Here is a 20,327-nt window from a genome sequence, read left to right on the forward strand (position 1 = left end):
GGGTGTCGTCTGGGGATTTCTCGTTTGTCGGTCGGTTCTCCTGCGGGGTGTGTGTGATGAGGGGTCACGCTCCTTTGTTTATCATGTGTTGTCCCGTGGCGGGGGTGAGTGTCTGTCGTGTCCTTTGGCTGAGGGATGTTCGGTTGTTGTCTGCAGCTGGCGGGCTGGGGGAGGGGTCGATTTTGGTGTGTCCTTGCTGGGTAGTCGTATCGTTGTCGTCCCTGTGGTGGTAGCTGGGGGGATGCTGGTGGAGTGGGGTTGTGTCTTGTCTGTGTCTTACCCACGTGCTGGGGTACATTATGAGGGAGCAAGTAAATGTTTTTCCAGAGGTCCAATGTGGATTCAGGGATATATAATGTATGCCACTTGGCCTGTTGGCCTTTGCGAGGACTAAGGTGCCAGGCATTGATCGGTCTTTGCACGCATTCAAGGTCAGTGTTTCTACTAGTTCTTTTACAAATAAATTTGTAGATCTTGGTGAGTTCCGGGAAGAATGCTCAGGCATTTCAAGTGGATGTTGGTTTTTGCGGTGTTCAGGGTGTTTCGTGGTTTCATTCATTAATGTTTTTAGCGGGAGTAGGTATCTTTACGAGGTTTGGTCAGGGAGGATTGGGATTGTTTTTCCTGAAAATGCTTTACTTTCTTTTTCTGTGTAATGCGTTTTTTTTTGATGATAGTATTGTTCAGATTTGACGTGATCACTGCCCATTTTTTTGTTGTACATCTCCTTACAGGTATAAGTTTTGACTAGAGTTGTAGTTGTGACTTACGAGTGGTAGTTATACTCGTGTCTATTGTTCTGCGTGATTTCGGCGGGCGTTCCATGTTGTTGTCCCCTGGTGTGTGTATGTGTTGGTGTGTGGTGTGGCGCGTTTTTTTGCATGGTGACCCTTGGGAATGGCTTCAGGATGCAATTTGTATTGTGAATCCTTGCGTCAGAAGGTGTGTGCGCTGTCTTTGTCTCACGTGTTGCTTACGGTTTAGATACGGGGATTGAAACCGAGCCTGTGCTACGGGGCGTTATCATATCTTAGTGTTTGGTTTCGCAATCTTAGATGTTTATCTTACGTCCAGGTCGGTAGCGCAGCGGCCCGGGACAGGGGGGTCGGTCTGTCCCCGGATGGGGGGGTCGGTCCGTCTGTCCGGGGGGTCGGTCGGTCCCGGGATGGGGGGGTCGGTCTGGTCGGTTTGTCGGTCCCGGGACGGGGGTGTCCATCGGTCGGTCTGGTCGGAGTCGGGAACCCCGGTGATTTTGTCCCTCTGGCGGCCGCAGGGAGCGGACTCGATGCCCGCCAGGGACCGGTGCCCGGGGCCAGAGGGAGGCGCGTCCCAGCCGCGACCCCCGGAGCATGTTCCGCAGGCTCCCGGCGCGCACGGTGAGTGGAGCCGGGCCCGGGGGCTGGGGGCGGAGGTTTCCCAGGCCGGGGGGGCGGGCCGGGGTCCGCTGCAGCCGTTTCCCTAGACTGAGACCCGAGCTGCAGCTGGCCTCCCCGGGCAGCAAACGTGGGGTTGTTGTGGTAGGGTCACGCCGCGGGAGTGGGGAGGGGGCGGGAGTTGTGGTGGTAGAGTCGCCGCCGGGGAGGGGGTAGGGTCGCGCCTCCGGGGGGTTGGGGTAGGGTCGCTGTGTCCAGCCTGCCTTGGGCTGTGTGCAGGAGAGGGGGGCCCTGAGGTGGGTCACTCTGGGGCTGCCCCCAGTCAAGGCACACGTGGCCCCACACGCTGGGCCCAGCTGAGCGGAGCCACTGCGGGCTAATCCCCTGTTTAGCCTCTGGCAGCTGCCCAGATTAGCTCCAGGCAGGGGCCTCCCTTCTCCGCTCCCTAGGACAGTGCCTTGTTCCCCCCCACCGCGCCGGTCTGCAGAGCGTCTCCTTCCTAGCCTTACAGGCAGCCTGGGGCTCTGCCGGGTGGGCTAAGCCCTGCTGGGACCCCCTCTGGCAGGACACTTCTGTCCCCTGCCCAAGGGGTGGGTGCAGAGGCCAGGCTGGAGGTGCCCTGGCCTGGGATCTGTGGGGCGGGTGTGTCTCCATGTAGCACCTCTGGGCCCCGAGGTAGTGCTGGTGTCCCTCTCCAGAGCCCTCCGGTGGATTCGGGGATGAGAGGAAGGGGGCAGCGTGGGGCAGAACGGGGGCCTCCATGCTGCCTCATGTTCTGGTTCCCAGGGGTTGATTCATGCCTCAGCTATGGGTGGCTGGGACCTGGCAGTTCTGTCATCGGCCACTTGATGGTTGAGTTCCTGTGCACGTGCCCCGGGCTGTGGAAACCTGCCAGGACGTATCTCGCTGGGGATGTGCCTCCTCGTGCCCAGGGCCGGCGCTTCCATTTAGGCGACCGCCGGGATTTGGGAGGGCAGCAGGCTGCTCCGGCGTCCCTGCGGAGGGTCCGCTGATCCCGCGGCTCTGGTGGAGCATCCACGGGACCAGTGGACCCTCCGCAGGAACGCCTGCGAGAGGTCCACTGGAGCCACGGGACCAGCGGACCCTCCGCAGGAACGCCTGCAGGAGGTCCACTGGAGCTGTGGGACTGGCAAGCCATCCCTGTGCCTAGGGCGCCAAAAACCCTGGCACCACTCCTGCGAGCGCCCCCACCCCCACCCCCAGCGAGCGCCCAGGAGTCACTCCTGACTCACACCCAGCCTGACCTGCCAGCTCCCCTGGCCTGGCTGGAGCGTGAGGATAGCACAAGGCTTCTCCTTGGGCTCTGGCTGTGGGCAGAGCCTGGGGCTGCAGGAGTGTGGCCGTCTTGGTGCTGCTCGGTGCCACCCTGGGCTCTGGCTGTGGTTTGGGGGGTGTGCGAGGCTGCGGTTGGGTCGGCCCCACACAGGAGGATGGGCTGGGCGCTGGGTTCCCATCTCAGCCACGGAGCTGGTGAGCTGGGCCCCGCAGAGGCAGCTCCGCAGGCTGGCGTGAGCCGTCCTGGAGGCGTTGGGCGTCTATCTGTGAGGTGAGCAGGACACCAGGCCCTTGGGCGGCTTCCAGCCCATGGAAGGCTTCACACTGACATTTCGAAGTGTTTGTGTAGGAACGTAAACATAAATCTCTCTCCTCCCTTCCTCTGGAAAGTTTCTCCCGGAGCAGCAGCTGGAGCTCTGGCTTGTCCGGGCAACGCACGGCTCTGCAGCCCCTTTCTGCAGCGTACTGCCTGCGGAGGCCGGGGGGAGGGGAAGCCCCAGGTCGCTCTTCCAGCCGTGCCTGGTGTGGGAATGAGGCGTCCTGAGGCAGTAGCCCCTGGGAGGGAAGAGGATGTAAACATCCTCTGGTCTACAGGGACGATTCTCCAGCTGGCTCAAAGGTTTCCTCTCCTCCCCCGACTCCAGCAGGAGGGACCAGGGACCCTGTCCTTGCGGTCTGTGGAAATCAGTCACTGGCAGGGACCTGCTGGGAGTGCCCAGTGCCTCCCCCTCTGTCAGTCCTGGGCAATTTGTCCTTCCCTGTCTGCGATGGGTGTCTAGGCCCAGTGAAGACTGGGGAGAGCCCTGAGGGTCAGGGCAAAGGGCATGCAAGAAGCTTGGGGTGGCGGTTTCTCCAGAGTTCTGGTAGAGTTAATGAATGTGTATTTGCTGCAGACACTCAGCTAATCCTACTAACTAGCACCCGCTTGCCGAGCTTGATGCAGCGTGGTCTGCCTGAGCCGGCAGCCAGCTCCAGCATCTCTGCTGCTGCTCAACACTGCTCTCCCCTCCCCCGCAGCTGTCTGCTGAGCTTACCTGGACCCTGGTCTGTTCGGCTGCTGCTCTCCAGAGCCCTGGGGTGGCATTGGTGGTGACCAGAAGCGTGTTGGCTTTACTTAGCTCTGAGCAGTAGCAGGCGCGGCCCTGGAGCTACCTGGGGACTGGGAAGATAGCTCCACAATCCTCTTTCTGCCACAGCCAGGAGACCCAGGGAGGGCTAGAGTCACAGCCACGGCCCCCAGCAGCCCTGGTCTCCAACAGGATGCACCTGGCTCCCCCAGAGCTTAGGTGGGATTGCCCCAGCAGAGCTCCTGGAGCAGGTCTCCCCCTCCCCCTGCACTGCCCTTTAGAGCCTGGAGGCTGCTGGGGGCTGGGGAGAACAGTGTCTCCCTCCCAGCAGGCAGATTGAGGTCATACTAGCCAGAGGCTGGCAGTGTGTGTGTGGGCAGGGGGCTGCCACCCATGGAACTCCCCCCACACACACACCCTGGCCCCATCTCCAGCCAGCAGAGCACAACCAGGCCAAGGGGGAGGGCCGGGGAGGTGCACACTCATTTTCAGGGGCCGGGCGTCCTTTCAGGCAGATGTGCATCCCAAAGAGTCTGTAGCCTGAATCTGCCCTGCTGCAGCCTGGGGCTAGTGAGCAGGATGCACCCTGTGTCTCCAGCACACCACAGCTGCAGAGCAGGCCCCGGGGCCTTGGCTTCCCCGTGACTCTGGGTACCCCAGCCCCTCTGCACCAAGCACTCACCAGTCCATCCCTGGAGCCTGGCGGAGCCCAGGGCAGCGGGAAAGAGAGGGTGCGGGTTACGTGGGGTTCTCACTGACATGCCCCAAGGGAGTGCCATGGCTTGGGCCCAGCCCAGCGCCCCTAGTCCGTTCCCGGGGCGTGCCTTCCTGCATGAGCCACCAGCCCGATTCCGTCATTCCTCCGGCGTGGGCTGTGTCTGAATGTGCCCCGCCTGCACGCCACATGGTCTGCGTGACCCCCGCAGGCTTTGGGTCAGCGCCTCTCTGCCTTACTCAGGAATCCCCCAGGCAGCGTCTCCGGCAATGCTGGGCTCCATGGCCAGGTCTGGCAGAGAGAAAAGGAGCCAGGAGCCTGCAGGTGTAGCTTCAAAGGGAGTAGGAGCCAGCCTGATGTGAGCAGCCGCTCTCCAGGGCCCAAAGCTTGGCATGGACTGCCCAGCGCCCAGCTCTCCTGGCGCTGCGGGTACTGGGTACCTGAGGCTTGAGGATGCTGTCCCCTCATAACGCCGCTGTCCTGCCTCCTTGTGCTGCATCTGCCCAGCACACGCCCCAGGCGTGGCACTTGCTTTCCGGCCCTCAAGGGGCCTGTCCTCCCTCCCCAGCCTTCCTGCCCCTCCCGCCGACCCTGCTGCCCTGGGCAAGTCTGTGCTCTGCTCACTGCCTGCCTGACTGCTGCAGCCGCCCCAGCTCTGCCCTCCAGTCCTGGCTGCTCTGCCTCTGCTGGTCCCTCCTGTGACACCTGGTTCCCTTGGCCTCCTTCCGCACTGCCCACCTGGCCCTCTGCACTCAGTGGGGCTGGTGGCCCAGACGCCTGGGTTCTGCCTGCAGTGCTGTGAGCTGGCAGCTGTGACAGTGCCACGTGTGCTCTCATTCTCCCTGTGCTTTGCCAGGCACCTTGTCTGGCTTAATCCTTTGATCTCACCGCTGTGAGCAGCTTCCCAGTCATGGACACCATGCAGGGGTTCTTCCTTCCCACAGAGGCTCCAGGCACCCCAGCCTTTCCCTTCTGTCGCCCCCCGGCTGCCTGCCTTTGTGTTATGTCCCACTTGAGTCACTAAAACCTGCTGTTGGCAAGCAGAGCCGGCTGTGCCATGCTCTGTCACCCCACCAGCAGGGGACTCTCTACGGGAGCTATTCTCCATGGGCCTGTCGACCCAGTGAACCGGGGCTGGGAGTGGCACGTTCCAATCCACAGGCTGAGGAGCTGTTGGAGGAGAAGCTTTGGGGCTGGCTCCCGTGGCAGGAGGGGCTGGGAATCCCATATCCGGACCAGCTGCCCTTTCATGCTGAAGGGGTGGCGTGACCTTGTCCTGTCCCCCGTTGTGGACCCTGGGTGGGTCTGGACAGCTCCAAGCCTACCAGGGTGGGCGCCTGGGACAGGTATTTCCTGCAGACCTGCCTGTCTCTGTTGCCCAGCGGCAGAGCCCAGGTCTCCTGTGACTTGGTGATTGAGGCCAGGGCGGCGGCTGCAGTTAACAGGCCTGTTGAGAAGACGGCTGGGCCAGCACCTGAGGCAGGTGACTTGTGGGTTTGTGTGTCCTTGTGTTTCCCCAGGTGTGACTCTGCCCCCATCCCAGTCCCTGAGGGTGTGGGCACAGCTAAGGGGGGCAGGGGGAGCCATTCTTGATGGAGCAGATTTGGGTCTGTCCTGTGTTTGCACCTGGAGGGGCAGAAGCTGTCCGCCCAGCCCCTGGGTGTCTGCAGTGCCGGGGCACAGTGCCCTGCTCTGAGCTCTGTCCCAAGTGTCTGTCACAGGTGGGCACGCCTGGCCTGCGGGGAACCGGCGGCCCCCTCTGCTGCTCACAGCGCCCTGACAGCTGGTAGGGGTGGAATCGCTCTTTCCAGCAGAGCTGGGCTCTGAGCTCAGCCTCTGCTGCATCTGGCAAGGCAGCCATGCGGGCTGAGGCGTGGGCAGCATGTCGGCACCCTGCCAGGTGACAGACTGCCCGTTCGCCTCCCTACCCGACCCGCCCATCCCCCTCGGGTCAGGCTAGGGCCAGAATCCCCTTCGCTGCATTGAGGGGGGTGACCCGGGAGGCTCATGTCTGCCAGCACTTGGGGTCGCTGGGTGCCCCTTGGCCCGTGCAGATCCTCCTGCCTGTGAGGTGCTGGCCAGTTAGTGTGGGATTGGAGGTGACCATGTGGGGCTGGCTGGCCCCCGGGGGCGTGGGAAGAGGTGGGGAAGGGGGGATTCTCTCCGGATTGAGAGTGACAAGGGTGAAGGGCTGGCACAGGCTGGGTTTGTGCTGCCACCCACAGGGCTAGTGGAGAATTGCAGCTGAGCTAGCCGTGGGATACCGGAGCGGGACCAACCTGGCAGGGCCGGTGGCGCCCAGATCCCCACGCGAGGAGGCTCCCAACCACCCCCAGGACCAGCTGCAGCTGGGCAGAGACCCTGCTGGCATCTCTAGCAGCACTGGCCCCACAGCCAGAGGGGATGTTGCCGGGCCCTGTCTCCCCTGAGGCTTCGGAGGAGCCCAGCCGGAGGTGACTGCCCACAGCACTTGCTCCACACTGGGCCTCGGAGCAGGGCTGGCACATGGGTTAGGTATCCATTGCAAAGCCCTGGCCCAGGCCCTCTTCTCTCAGGCTGGCATCTCCAGCTCTGTCCCAGAGGGAGCTCGCCCCTTTCTCCTGCGCAGCTGCAGTGCCTTGGCCCAGTGGGTTACAAACGGGGGCAAGGGCCGAGTCCAGGCGTTGGTCTGGGCTGCCTGGGGCCAGGAAAGTCACAGGGACGGCATGTGGCTTTCCACACGCTGCTCAGAGGGTCTGAACTGCTCTGGCTGGCCCAGGACAGTTGCTGGGCTGGGGAGGGAGCAGTCACCACCCAGGGGGTCGCCAAAGGCCCTTGTGGATTCCCTTGGCCAAGCGCCAGCCACGGCTCTGCTGCCAGCACCGCTGTGCCTTCCCGCAGCTCCGGGGCTGGGGATGCAGGCCAAGCCGGGTGGACCATGGGAAGGCAGCTCAGCCACTGGGGAGGGGTTAGCTCTGGGCAGGGCAGGTAAAGAGGGCACTGCCCGTCTCCACTGACCTGAGGCCTGCCATGGGTGGAGTGGGGAGCAGCTGCAGCCCCCAGGTAACGAAGCTTTCCTGTTGGATGTGACAAGCTGCCTATGTGCTGAGAGCCAGGGCACTTGTGTAAGTACCTGGCTGGCTTTCTGCTCTGTGGATCTGCTGGCAGTGGGCCACATGCCTGCCTGGCTGCTGTGTGTGGGCGCAGGGGGCTGGGCCTGACTTCTCCTCTTTCTCCCGTCAGGGCAGAGGCCAGGCCAGGGCTGCAGGTGCTGGGCTTGGGGTTACGGGGCGTATCCCTCTACCCATGCCCTGCATCCTGCTCGTGGGGCTGCCTTGATGGTCCCCTTTCTCCTGTGGTGCCCATCCCTCACCAGCCATCAGTCTGCAAATGCAGGCCAGCCTGAGTCCTGCCATGGCCAGGCAGGGGCGATGAGACCCGATTCGCAGCCATGCACAAGCCCCCGGTTGTGATGCATTGTGGGTGATCCAGTGCGGGTCCCTGGGGATGGCCAGTTAATACTCACTGCACCTAGCCGGCTGCTCGAGTGGCCAGCAACAGCCATTTCTCCTGCTTCTCCCAGGCACAGAGCAGGAACAGGCGGAGCTGGGCAGAGAGGGGTGTGTGTGTGGGTTGCAGCCAGGACCGGCGCCAGGGTTTCTGGCGCCCTAGGCGCCGGGCCATTTCGCTGCCCCGCATGCGGGTCTCACGGCTCTGGTGGAGCTGCCGCAGGCATTTCTGCGGCAGGTCCACCGGAGCCGCGGGACCAGTAGACCCTCTGCAGGTACGACTGCGGCAGCTCCACCGGAGCCGCCTGCTGCCCCCCGGCAAAATGCCGCCCCCCCATAATGCTGGCGCCCTAATATCGCCTAAATGAAAGCGCCCGCCCTGGTTGCAGCCCAGGGGCAGGGCCAGGCGCCACATGCAGCATGGGTCTATGACCAGGAGATCTGCTCCGCCCCGAAGGGATGCGGGAATCCAGCTGCCCTGGCAGAAGGCACCATCCGGTGCTGGGCCATGTTCTGTGCAGGGAGTGCTGCTGGGTAGCTTGTTACTGGGTTTGGCTTGGCTTGCTCAGGGACTTGGTGCCCATCGGCTGAGTGTGCTAAATGTGCTCAGGCACCTTCCCTGGGCTCCCCTGTTCTGCTCCTGGCATCTCCAAAGCACAGCAAGACTAGGGGAAGGAGGGGCTCAGGGCGTGGCACTGACCTGGGTCAAAGGCCAGGAGAGATGGGCAGGACTAGGGGAAGCACCGGATTAGCCCGTGGAACTCACTGCCACTAGATTCCAGAGGGCCACCAGATTCAGAGAAGGCCTGGCCATTCCTATGGAGGAGGACCTCAGTTATGCTAGTGAGGAGTTAAGCCCTCTTGACTGAGCTATGAGCCTGCCAGAAACATGCTGTGCAGGAGGGGCCCAGGCTGCTCCATCCTGACTCCCTCCCTCCCCTGGTGCTGGTGTGAAGGCAAGGGGGGGGGGCTTCCCCTGGGGGTGGGGTTGTGGTTCCCCAGTGACCAGTGCTCTGGGCACAGACAAGCCCCCCGTCCCATCCCTGGGGGGCTAGGAGCAGAGCTGGACCTTGCACCCACCCCCTGAAATTCTGCCTTCGAACTGAGCCACTAGAGCCTGGGGCTAGGGGCACCTCCAGCTGCCCAGGCACCTCCCAGGGCTACCCAGAGGAGCTGGTGGGCTCTGGGACACCCCTATTCCCCCTAGGCTCAGGGAGCGGCTCCCATGCTCTGGCCCAGCCTGCTCCTGCCCAGAGATTATGGGGACGGGGACATGGTGCCTTCTGGCTGCAGATCTTGCCTTGGCTGCAGGATTCGTGTACTCCACATGGGAAAGAGGCCTGGGGCTGGTCCCCTCTGCCTTTGTGGCAGAGCAGAGCCTCCTGCGCCTGCCCAGCTGGCCCCATAGCGGGCAGGGCAGGCAGGCGGTTCCTGGGAGGCGCAGCAGGCTAGGTTCAGACAGCAGGGGCTGCTGGGCCCGAGCAAGGCTGGCAGGATTGTCCTGGGCTGGCTGGTCACATGGTGCCCCCCGCCTGCCTGCAGCACCCACAGCTGGAGGCTCTCTGCCAGTCCATGCTGCCCGTGGACAGCCCTGGGGCCTGTGTCCCCACTCCAGCCCGATCAGAGGGGGTGGGTGGGAAGCCACCCATGGCCCTGCAGCCCTCCCCCCAAGGAGCCGTGCTCACACTGGCTCTGGCAGCATGGTGGGTCCCCTGCCTGTGGGGCTTCCCTGGAGAGGGAGGGTCATTGCAGGGCTCTGCACCCCCTGCCACTCCCATGGTCCAGCTGCCCGAACCCTGGCACCCCAGCTTCCCTGCCTCCACCACTGGGCACGGCTCCTCCTCTCATGTGGGTCACAGCAGCTGGGTGCAGGGCTGTGGACATGAGACTGGCAGAGCTGGGCATACTCTGGCACCTAGGAACCACAGCGCTAATGGATCTCTGAGCTCGGGTCCCACCCTGAGCAAGGAAAAGGTTCCCAGGGAAGGGCCCTGGGAACAGCACCCCCAGTACCCTGATCTCCTGTCAGGGTGACCCTGGCAGCCCAGCCTGTGCCAGTCAGGGGAAGCCACGTTCCCAGGGCCCTGGGAAGAGGGCCCAGGCCAGAGCACTGGCACTAACCCCTGTTGGGAGCCCATGGGCTGGCCAGCTGCTAGTTACAGCCCCAGGGACCCATGAGGGGGGTATTGGGGGTTGGAGGGCTGTATGGGGGGGGGTCAGTGTTGGGGTGGAGGGCAGTGAGGGGAAGGTTGATGTTGTGGGTGGGGGGTATGGGGCTATGTTTACTAACAGGCTGGAGGGAGCTGTGTCCTGACCCCCCGCACCCTATGTTAGTCCAGCCCCCCCCCCGGGGAACGCTGCCTGTCCGGAGCGAGGCAGGGGCCAGGCATGTGGGGCTGAGGGGTGAAGGCGCCATATGTCCAGGGCAGGGCATGGTTGGCCGGGTGGAATGGGTGGAGAAGCCCTGTGGGTGGGTTTCCTTCCCTGGCATCCCCAGCTTAGGGGCGTTCACACTCACCCCCATCTTTGTGTTTGCAGACAGGATGGAGCAGCCAGCGGGGGGGCCGGCCTCCCCCCCCACGAGGATTCTGTGCCAAAGGCCCAGGGTGAGTGCAGCCCCCCGGGAAGCAACGCACAGAGGGCTGGGGGCAGCAGGGCGCAGGCGAGGGCTATGCAGCCTGGCTCGTTTGGCTTTCCCCTGTGGGACCTGCCCCCCTCCCCTGGCCTGCCCTCTCCTGCCCCTGCCCCCAGCTCTGGTCCTCTTCTGGGCGGACTGGAAGCCCTGCCTTTGGGGCCGCCGCATGGAGCGCCCCATGCCCCCGGCCCGCACCCTGTGTGCGTTGCTGCCATGCTAAGTCTGTGCTGTGTTCCAGGAGGGGGCGCTGTGGGGTGCCCTTGCCATCCTGTCACTGCTGAGCGGTGTGGCCAAGGGAACCCCGCACACCTGGCACCGCAACACGACCCTGGAGGCTGCACCCACTGCGGGCGGCATGGGCACTGCCAGCCCTGGAGCAGAGGACAGCCTGGAGGCACCGCTCACTGCAGCCTGGAGCCACCTCTCCGGTAGGTGTGGGTGTGGGAGGAGGGGTGAGCGGGAGGGCATGGGGCAGGGGTAGGGCCAGGCACTAGAGGGGGCCTGGGGTCAGTATTGCTCAGGGCAGGGCAGGCCCCTCGTGCCCTGTGTCATGCCTCACGCTCCGGGAACAGAGAGCCCCATGGGCCCCAGCACCGCTCGGGGCCTGAGGCAGCAGGGCTACTGGGAGGGAGCAGGCTCCTGGTGACCCTGAGCCCCAGAGCTGAGGCAGGAGTGTGCCTCCCAAAGGGCCCTTGGCCACCCCAGGAGGGGATGGGTGGAGCCCAGGGCAGTGGGACCTGACCCCAGGCTGTCGCTAGGACTGAGTCCTGGCCATGGGAGCCACTTGACATCTACCTGCCCGCTCTGAGCCCTGGCTGTGTACGTGGGCAGGTGGGTGCTCCCCATGCTACAGGTCCCGCTGGCATCAGACAGCCCTTCTGGGGACAGTAAGGAGTGGGGGGCACGTACTCTGGCTGAATACCCTGTGTTCCCAGGGGACAACGTGACAGCAGCGGGGCCCGGGGAGGGGGAGCTGGCCAAGGACCTGCTGCTCCGGGCTGAACGCTCGCCCCTGGGCCCCGCCAAAGGCAAGAAATCAGGCCGGCGCAGGGACGGCCCCAACTGCACTGTCCGCAGGCTGATGGTGAAGGTGCGCGACCTGGGGTTAGGCTTTGACTCGGATGAGATTGTGCCCTTCAAGTACTGCAGCGGGTCCTGCCACCGCAGCCGTAGCAACTATGACCTGACGCTGGCCACCCTGCTGCAGGAGAAGGCCATCAAGCCGGGCCCTCCGGGCCACGTGGCCAGCCATCCCTGCTGCCGGCCCACCCGCTACGAAGCCGTCTCCTTCATGAATGTGCAAAACATCTGGCAGACGGTGGAGAAGCTCTCTGCGGCTGAGTGCAAATGCATCGGCTGACTGGGCTGCAGGCTTGCTGCCCACTCTAAGCTCATGGCACTGCCTGCCTGGCGCTGCCCAGACTCGGGTCCCCATGGCACGTGGGGATATGCGAAGGCTGCAGTGGTGCCAAACCTCCCAGAGGAGCAGCTCAGTGGGGAGACGAGAGTTCGCCCTGCCCTGGGCGCTTGGAGAGGAGTCCTGTCTGCTGAGACCGGGCAGCAGCGGGACCCCCAGTGTGGGGCTGGTGGCAGCAGGGCGAGTCTCGTTGCTTGGGCTGAACACCGCCCTCCCTCCACAGTCACTGGCCACCTGCACCCAGGAGTTTGCCGAGCATTGGCAGGGAGCCTGCCAGCTGGGCTCTGCTCACTGCTCTGCCATGTTCACTCAGCAGCCTCTGAGCTGTCCGCTCCAGGCCAAACAGCCATCCTAGTCTGCCTGGCATGGCCTGCCCAACCCTCCCTGGAGTGCCAGCTGCAGGGCTGGCGTCCACTCCAGTCCCAGCTCAACAACGGGCTTCCGGGGCCCCCCACTGCCCAGGCTGGTGGCTGGGAACCTGAGCGCATCTGTTGCAGAGTCTGATGTGTGAGAACCAGGCAGCCGCTGTGCGCACTCTCCTGGCCCAGCTGCACCCCCTAGCACCAGGGGCAGAGCTGCCAGGGTAGGCCCTTGGCCGCATGGGTTCCCTGCTTGGTCCCAAGCCCTGGGGGATGCGTGACCCTGCAGGACACTGTCCCCTGGCTCCAGCTGGCGCTAGCCCAGCCGCAGAGTGCATGGAGGCAGCTGGCCCCAGGGCCCGGGCTGGGGCAGTGTGAGAGGCTGTGCTGACCTCTGAGCCCCATAAAGGGACAGACCCCTCATTGTGCTTTGGGGTGCACCCTTCCTAGCTGCTTGTGGCCTGGTCCCTTTCCCTGGGATTTAAACTCAGGACCCCCGCCCCACTCCCGGGGGGGAGTTTTTAGCCCCATGTATTTCTGGGGGAAGAGCTGCCAGTGCTGTGGGAGCGAAGGGGCGCGGGGGCCTCCCAGATGCTCCCCACCTCCTCTCGCCTGCTGGGGGAAGCTGGAGCTGAGCATCCAGCCCAGCAAAGGAGGTGCGGGGCGCTAGAAACCAGGCAGGCCTGGCGTCCCATCCCGTCCCTCTGGAAAACATCCCCGGCCCCTTGGGAGGGCAGCTGGGGGTGGGGGGCAGGGAGCTGTCCTTGGGGGCCCATTGGGGAGCAGAGTGGCTGCAGCAGAGGAAAGTGCTGGGGGCCTGAGGGCTGCTGGCAGAGGAGCAGTTGCCAGCCCGGGGGTGCACGTGGCAGGGACCCAGCCTAGGGCAGAGGCCACAGCCACGCACGGGCACCCCCTGCTGTGGGGCTGGGCAGCCTGTGTCTGCTCCCATGGGGAGCAATGTCGGCTGCCCAGTGCTGGTGCCCATGCAGGGGAGCTGGGCCGGCAGGGCACTGACTATTTATTACTCTAAGTTATTTATTTATTGGTCTCGAGCGGCGGCTCCTATTTATGACATTGGGCCGGACGTGGGGCAGGGCTGGGGGGAGGCTGTTGCTGTAAAGCTGCTGCTGCTATGAAGGCCTGGGCCTGTGGCCAGCAGCGATGCCCCCCACCCCCTTTTATATTATTCTGACCCGTATTTGCATTTGTAAAGTTGGATAAACTCTATTTTTGTACAGTTGTATTTTTTTGTAGCAATAAAGTGATGGACCATGTAACTGAGTCTGTGCCTGGGGGGGACAAAGGAGGCTGCCACCCTGCCCCACACTGCTGCCCCATCTCCCATGCTCCTGCAGTGTAATGAGTCTGCCCCTGGGCTATGACCTCATTTCAAGCCATACCTCCTCGGGAGCTCCCCCATCCCCGGTGCAGTCCCCAGGCCCTCCTGCCTCTGGGATGCACCTGTCCCCTCTGTGTGACCCCTGCCCACCCCAGCATGGGAACTCCCCCCTTCTGCTCTGCCCAGGGGCAACAGCTGGGGCTGTCCCTCCTCTCCTCTCTGCACTGGGCCCTGGCCCTCTCCAGCCAATGGGGGATGGGGATGTCACATGGGTATTTCCTCATGAAGGCAGCTACAGCCCCACTGCAGTTGCCATGTCCCCACCCACACTGGGAGCTCTGGGCCCTGCAGATGGGGAGCCAGAGTTGGGCAGGTAGCAGGTAACCCAGCCAGGCCCTGCACCAGCTTTGGAGTCAAATGCAATTCAGCCATGGTGCTTATGTGGGGGGAAAAGAGGGCTCTGGCAGAGGCACTGAAAGCAGCTGCTACTGTCTGGCCCAGGGCTTGGCAGCCTTTGTGAAGCGCTGGGACGAGTCTTCATTTAGTCACTCTTGATTTAAGGTTTTGCGTGCCAGCAATACATGTTAACGTTTTTAGAAGGTCTCTTTCTCTAAGTCTATAATATATCACTAAACTATTGTTGTATGTAAAGCAAATAAGGTTTAAAAATGTTTAAGCAGCTTCGTTTAAAATTAAATTAAAATGTATAGCTCCGCAGACCGGTGGCCAAGACCCGGGCAGTGTGAGTGCCACTGAAAATCAGCTTGCATGCTGCCTTTGGCTCACATGCCATAGGTTGCCTACTCCTGATCTGGCCAGAGAGACCAGGTGCCAGGCCATGCTGAAGGGTGGGGCTCCAGGCAGCTCTGCCAGGGCCTTGCAAAAGAGAAATGCGCTGTACAGACACAGGATGACCAGGGAGTGGGACTGACTAATTCCCCTGTGGAACTGTCTGCCCCTGGATAGGTGGCAGGCCAAGAGCTCAGCAGCATTCCTGAATAGAGTGGCATTTCTATGGAAAATGGCAACCGCTGTCACAGACCCATGCTGCTGGGCATGACTCCACCAGTGACTCCACCAGTGACTGATGGGGTCAGGGACACGTTCCCCGTGTGTGTAGGGGGCAGACACAGGGGGTCCTACCTTGCCCTCAGGAACATGTAACGATCATCCCATGAAAGCCAGCAGGCTGGCCAGTGACCCATACCCCATATACACCCAGCACAGTCCTTCAGTGACCCCCTTGCCCCAGGTATCCCAGCACAGCCCCAAGTGACAACCCATTGTCCCCCAAGCACAGGCCCCCAGACCCCTCCGCCCCATGTATTCCCAGACAGCTCTGCCCGTGATACTCCCCATGTAACCCCCACCGAGTGGACGCCCGGCGCTTGGGCTGCAGAGGGCGGGTGCCCCGCCGGAAAGCCGCTTCACGCTGGCGCGCAGGGGGCGACAGCGGTCGGGAAACTAACTCCCAGGGTGCATCGCGCCCTCGGGGTCCTGAATTTGCGGGTCGTCCCGGGCTGCGCCTGCGGGGAGGGTGGCCGACCGGGGGCTGGAGGCGGCGGGCGGCGGCGAGAGCGAAGAGCGGGCCGAGCCGCGGCAGCCAGCCGGCGGAGCGGTAGGAGCGGGCGGTCCGAGTCCCGGGCCCGGCCCAGGCAGCGCGGCGGGCAGACCCCGCCCGGCGAGGCCTCCCGCCTGGCCCTGCCCCGCTGTCCACAGCCAGGGCAGCAAGCGGGCGCGGAGCGGCGCGCCCGCAAAGGCCTCGGACCCGCACGCCCCCAGCGCGCCAGCCGAGCCGAGCCGGCGGGCGGGCCGGGCCGAGGCACGGCGGGACAGACCCCGACACCCGCTGGCGCCCAAGAACGCCCATGGCGCTCCGCCCCCGCCACGCCCGGCCCGTGGCCGCTGAGGCGCAGCGCAGCCCAGCGATATCCCCTCTCCCCAGTGATGGGCGTAAGGGCGCCGGCGGGGCGCAGCTGCCTGACTTCGTTCACGGTGAACTCGTGGAGGCAGGTTGGGCGGGCTGCCCCCCCGCAATCGCCCCCCCGCGCTGTCGTCTGCCCGCGGAACCTGGCTTGTCACCCCCCCGCGTATCGTCCTGCCCCCACTTCCGGCTTTTTGCCCCCTCTGGTGGCCCACGCCCCTCTGCCTCCCCCCAGCGCATGTGTCTGCCCCGGGATACTTTGGGCTGCCCGCCTTCCACTTATCTCCTTGGCCTTATCCGCCCCGCCCGTCCCATGCTCGCCGCGCTGTGTCTGCCCCGGTATGCCGCCCTGCCCCCCCCGGTACCCGACCCCCTCGCCCGGTGCTCGTGTCTGCCCGGAACCCTGGTGCTGCCCCCCGGTATCGTCCTGCCCCCCCGCGTATCGCCCGCCCCTCCCCAGGTACGTCCCCCTTTCCCAGCGGCATGGTGTCTGCCCCGGCGGAACCTGCTGGCCCCCCTCGCCCGGTATCGTCCTGCCCCCCCCCTGCGCTGTGGTCTGCCCCGGGTAAATGCCGCTGCCCCCCCCCCAGGGGGGTAAAATCGCGCCTGCCCCCCCGGTACCGACCCCCCTCCACCCGCGCTGTGTCTGCCCCGGTATCGCCCTGCCCCCCCCGGTACGCGACCCCTCCCCGGTGCTGGTTCTGCCCGGGAATCCTGGCTGCCCCCCCTATTCGTCCTGGCCCCCTCCGGTATTCGCCCTGCCCCCCCGGTTACCGACCCCCTTCCAGCGCTTGTGGTCTGCCCCGGAACCTGGCTGCCCCCCCCGTCATCGCGTCCTGCCCCCCCCCCGCGCTGTGTTCTGCCCCCGGGAATCTCGGCTGCCCCCGCCCAGGTATCGCCCATGCCCCCCCGTACCGACCCACTCCCCCGCGCTGTAGTCTGCCCCGGTATCGCCCGCCCCCCCGGTACCGACCCCCTCCCCGGTGCTTGTCTGCCCGGGAACCTGAGCTGCCCCCCCCGTTAAATGTCCTGCCCCTCCCCCGGTGATCGCCCTGCCCCACGGTTACCGACCCCCTTTCCCAGCGTGTGGTCTGCCCCGGGAACCTGGCTGCCCCCCCCCGGTTTGTCCTGCCCCCCCCGGTACAGACCCCCTCCACCGCGCTGTGTTGCCCGGTTGATCGCCCTCGCCCCCCCGGTACCGACCCCCTTCCAGCGCTGTGTCTGCCCACGGGAAACTGGCTGCCCCCGCCCCCAGGTATGTCCTGGCCCCCCCTGGTACCCGACCCCTCCCCGCGCTGTTGTCTCGCCCGGTATCGCTCCCTGCCCCGGTACCGACCCCCTCCCGGTGCTGGGTTCCCCGGTGACCCCCCCGACCTGCACCGCGGATCGTCCTGCCCCCCCCCGGTTAATCGCCCTGCCCCCCCCGGTACCGACCCCTTCCCGCGCTGTGTCTCCACCGGGGAACCTGGCTGCCCCCCCCCCGGTATCTTCCTGCTCCCCCCCCGCGCTGTGTCTGCCCCGGATACTGCTTGCCCCCCCATGTATCGTCCTGCCACCCCCCGGTACCGACGCCCCTCCCCCGCGCTGTGTCTGCCCCGGTATCGCCACCGCCCCCCCTGGTACGACCCTTCCCCGGTGCTGTGTCGCCCCGGTGAAACCTGGCTCGCCACCCCGCCGGTATCGTCCTGCCCCCGGTATCGCCTGCAACCCCCCGTACCTGACCCCCTTCCCAGCGCTGTGTCTGCCCCGGGTAACCTGGCTGCCCCCGGTATCGTCCTGCCGCCCTCCATGCGCTGTGTCTGCCCGGGAAACCTGGCGCCGCCCCCCCCAGAGTATCGCCCTGCCCCCCGGTACCGACGCCCCTCCCCCGCGCTCGTGTCTGGCCCGGTATCGCCCTGCCCCCACCCGTACCATAGATCCCCTCCCCGGTGCCTTGTGTCTGCTCGCCCGGGAACTGCTGCCTCACCCCCCGGTATCGTCCCTCCCCCCGTACCGACCACCCCCCGGCGCTGTAGTCTTGGCCCGGGAACCTGGCTGCCCCCCCCGGTATCTCCTGCCCCGCCCCCACCCCGGTACCGGAGACCACCTCCCCGCGGCTGTGTCTGCCCCAGGGAAACCTGGGCTGCCCCCACCATCGTTCCTGCCCCCCCCTGCGCTGTGGTCTGCCCACCGGGATAACCGATGGCTGCCCCCCACCCCTCGGTATCAGCTGCCCGCCCCCCAACACTGCATGGTGTTCTGCCCGGAACTGGCTGGCCCCCCCACCAGGTCGCCGTACTGCCCCCCTGGTCCGACCCCCTCCCGGGCTGTTCTGGCCCCCGGGAATCCTAGCTGCCCCCCCCCCCGGTATTCGCCCATGCCCACCTCCCCGGCGCCTGTGTCTGCCCGGAACCTGGCTGCCCCCGCCCCCGGTAATACCCCGCCCCCCCCGTTTGCTGTGTGTGCCCGGGAACCTGGCTTCCCCACCCCGATGGCCCTCCCTCCCCCCAGCACTGTGTCTGGTGGGGCTGACTCTGCCCTGATCATCTGGCTCCCCGGCCTCCCCCCAGTGCTGTATCTGCCTCAGGCACCCAGCTGGGCCCCTCCCAAACCTCACCACTCGCCCCCAGAGCTGTGACTGCCCTGGGCTGGCTCTGCACTGGCACCCCAGCTAGGCCCTCCCATCCCTGCACATCACTCCCCCTGCCACCTTTCCTCCCTGTGCTGTGACCCCCAACCCCCACCCCAAGCTCTGCCCTGGGCACCCTGGCCCGGGGGTCTCATTACCCCTGCTCCCCCAGCACTGCAACTGCCCTGACCCATCGCCCAGCAGTGTCCCCCTGTCCCAGCACTGTGACTGCTCTGGACATCCTAACTGGGCCCCCCTGCCCTGGGGCATCACCCTACCCCATTGGCAGCTGGGGCTTGGCCTGGGCTTCCTCCTGGCACAGGCCAAGTGGGCACTGGCCTGCATGCTAGGGGTGATCCACAGCCTGCCTGTTGCTGCTTGTGGATTCTGCTCCCCATGGAGGTGACTGCCTGTCAGTTTGAGGCAGCATGGAGGAGCCTTGCCATGAGGGCTGGCATCCCTGGGGATGGGTTTTTCTTTGTTTTTTGCTGCTGTTGGGGTCAGTGATGAGAGCTGGTGCAGGTCAGCAGGTTTTACCCAGCCATGGTGGTTTGCTCCTGCCTGTTTGCCTCACTTTGCCGTTCCCCGTTAGCCTTAGACCCTAGGGCCCTCTTTGGAGACAACCCTTAAAGGTGACCTGCAAAGGGAACAAAGAACGTGGGCTTGTGCCCTTCCTTGCTGATGGACATACAGGGTTGGAAGGTGTGTTTCTTCCCCTGCTTGTTTTGTACATTGGACATTCAGATGCTGTCTGGAGTGCCAGTGAAATGACACTACAGGAGCCAACCTTCAACAGCGGGGGGGTGTCGTCATAACGCTCTGGAGAGAGGCCCTTTCAGTGAAAGATTCAGCATCTCCATCCTTCCAGTGCACATCTCTGAGGCTCCCTAAGGCCTCGTCTCTGCTAGGAAATTGGTGCCCAGAATTCCCTGCTGGTGCTGCACTAATTGTAATCACAGTGATGGAAACTGGAATGCAGACACTGGTCAGGTGTCTTTTAAAGATGTCACCGTTTTCTGAGCAGGGTTGGTTGGCGTGCGGCTGATCTGCCCTGGGGAGCTGCTGTGGTGAGAGGATTTGAGAGAACCTCATAGCACAACCTGTGAAGTAGGTCAGGAGCATTCTCCCCATTTCACAGAGAAGAAGAATGGAGATCCAGTCCCAGAGCAGTCAAGTAGCATGCCCGAGGTCAGTGGCAAAGCTAGCAGTAGAATTTGGGTGTCTAGTGTTTTGCTGAGAGATTGAAGTTATTTAAACTTTAATTTCTCTCTCCAAACCCCAAACTCAACAAAACAAAAACTCCTCCCAGGAGTTCTGGCTCTCAGTCCTCTGCTCTAGCCACTGGCACGAGCACCACTCCTCTCCCCGCACCCCAGCAACTCTTTAAGCAGAATGCTCCTCTTCTCTTCTGCCCCGTGGAGCAGCAGTGCCCACTTGCTCATGACATTGGTGTGTATTTTGACTGACGATCCTCCCAGGGAGGCTCCCAGCATTTCCTGCAAATAGGCCAAGGGGCCATGGACTAGTTACTTTCACCACCTCCTGCAATAGCAGTTCCCACCCGGTCTTCTGATTTTTTTATTTATTTTGCGGGGCGGGGGATGAGAGAATAGGTTTTGTGGCTAACTGGGTGATCCATGTGCCGCAAACCCTGCTCCCGTGTTACTGGTTTCATGCCATTCTAGGGGTGGTGGGTAATAATAATTCACACTTCTATCATGCCTGTTGATAGTATGTGGGTGTGGTAATGGTCTGTTCGTTATGCAGCAGCCCAGTAGGCTATCAAGAAAACAACTTTGGTAGCCTGCCACTCCCGTGCCTACAGAGGGGTCAGATGAGCAGACTTGTATGTATAATCATAGAATTGTAGGCCTGGAAGAGACCTCGAGAGGTCTTCTAGTCCAGTCCCCTGCACTCATAGCAGGACTAAGTATTATCTAGACCATCCCTGACAGGTGTTTATCTAACCTGCTCTTAAAAATCCCCAGTGGTGGTGTCATAAAGCATAATTCCCAATTCTGAACCTTCGAGTCCAAAATGTGGGTGCCTGCATGAAACCTCCAAGCTTAATTACCAGCTTGGATCTTATGGCGCTGCCACCAGCCA

General features: G+C 63.8%; 2 protein-coding genes across 2 annotated transcripts in view; both read left to right on the top strand.

Moving 5' to 3' along the window:
• The window catches only part of LOC116831024 (artemin), a 13,814-nt gene extending 1,785 nt beyond the window's left edge, over nt 1-12,029 (top strand). Inside the window, exons 2-5 of the mRNA XM_075068259.1 lie at nt 1,274-1,376; nt 10,478-10,545; nt 10,813-11,002; nt 11,510-12,029. Of these exons, the coding sequence (XP_074924360.1) occupies nt 1,274-1,376; nt 10,478-10,545; nt 10,813-11,002; nt 11,510-11,934 (786 nt within the window). The 3' untranslated portion in view covers nt 11,935-12,029. The remainder of the gene's footprint in view (nt 1-1,273; nt 1,377-10,477; nt 10,546-10,812; nt 11,003-11,509) is intronic.
• A 7,324-nt stretch (nt 12,030-19,353) lies between these two features.
• IPO13 (importin 13) overlaps nt 19,354-20,327 on the top strand; it is a 51,699-nt gene continuing 50,725 nt past the window's right edge. The window contains exon 1 of the mRNA XM_075068260.1: nt 19,354-19,395. Within this exon, the coding sequence (XP_074924361.1) occupies nt 19,369-19,395 (27 nt within the window). The 5' untranslated portion in view covers nt 19,354-19,368. The remainder of the gene's footprint in view (nt 19,396-20,327) is intronic.

Source organism: Chelonoidis abingdonii, chromosome 7 (assembly GCF_003597395.2).
Source record: "Chelonoidis abingdonii isolate Lonesome George chromosome 7, CheloAbing_2.0, whole genome shotgun sequence".
NCBI lineage: Eukaryota > Metazoa > Chordata > Testudines > Testudinidae > Chelonoidis > Chelonoidis abingdonii.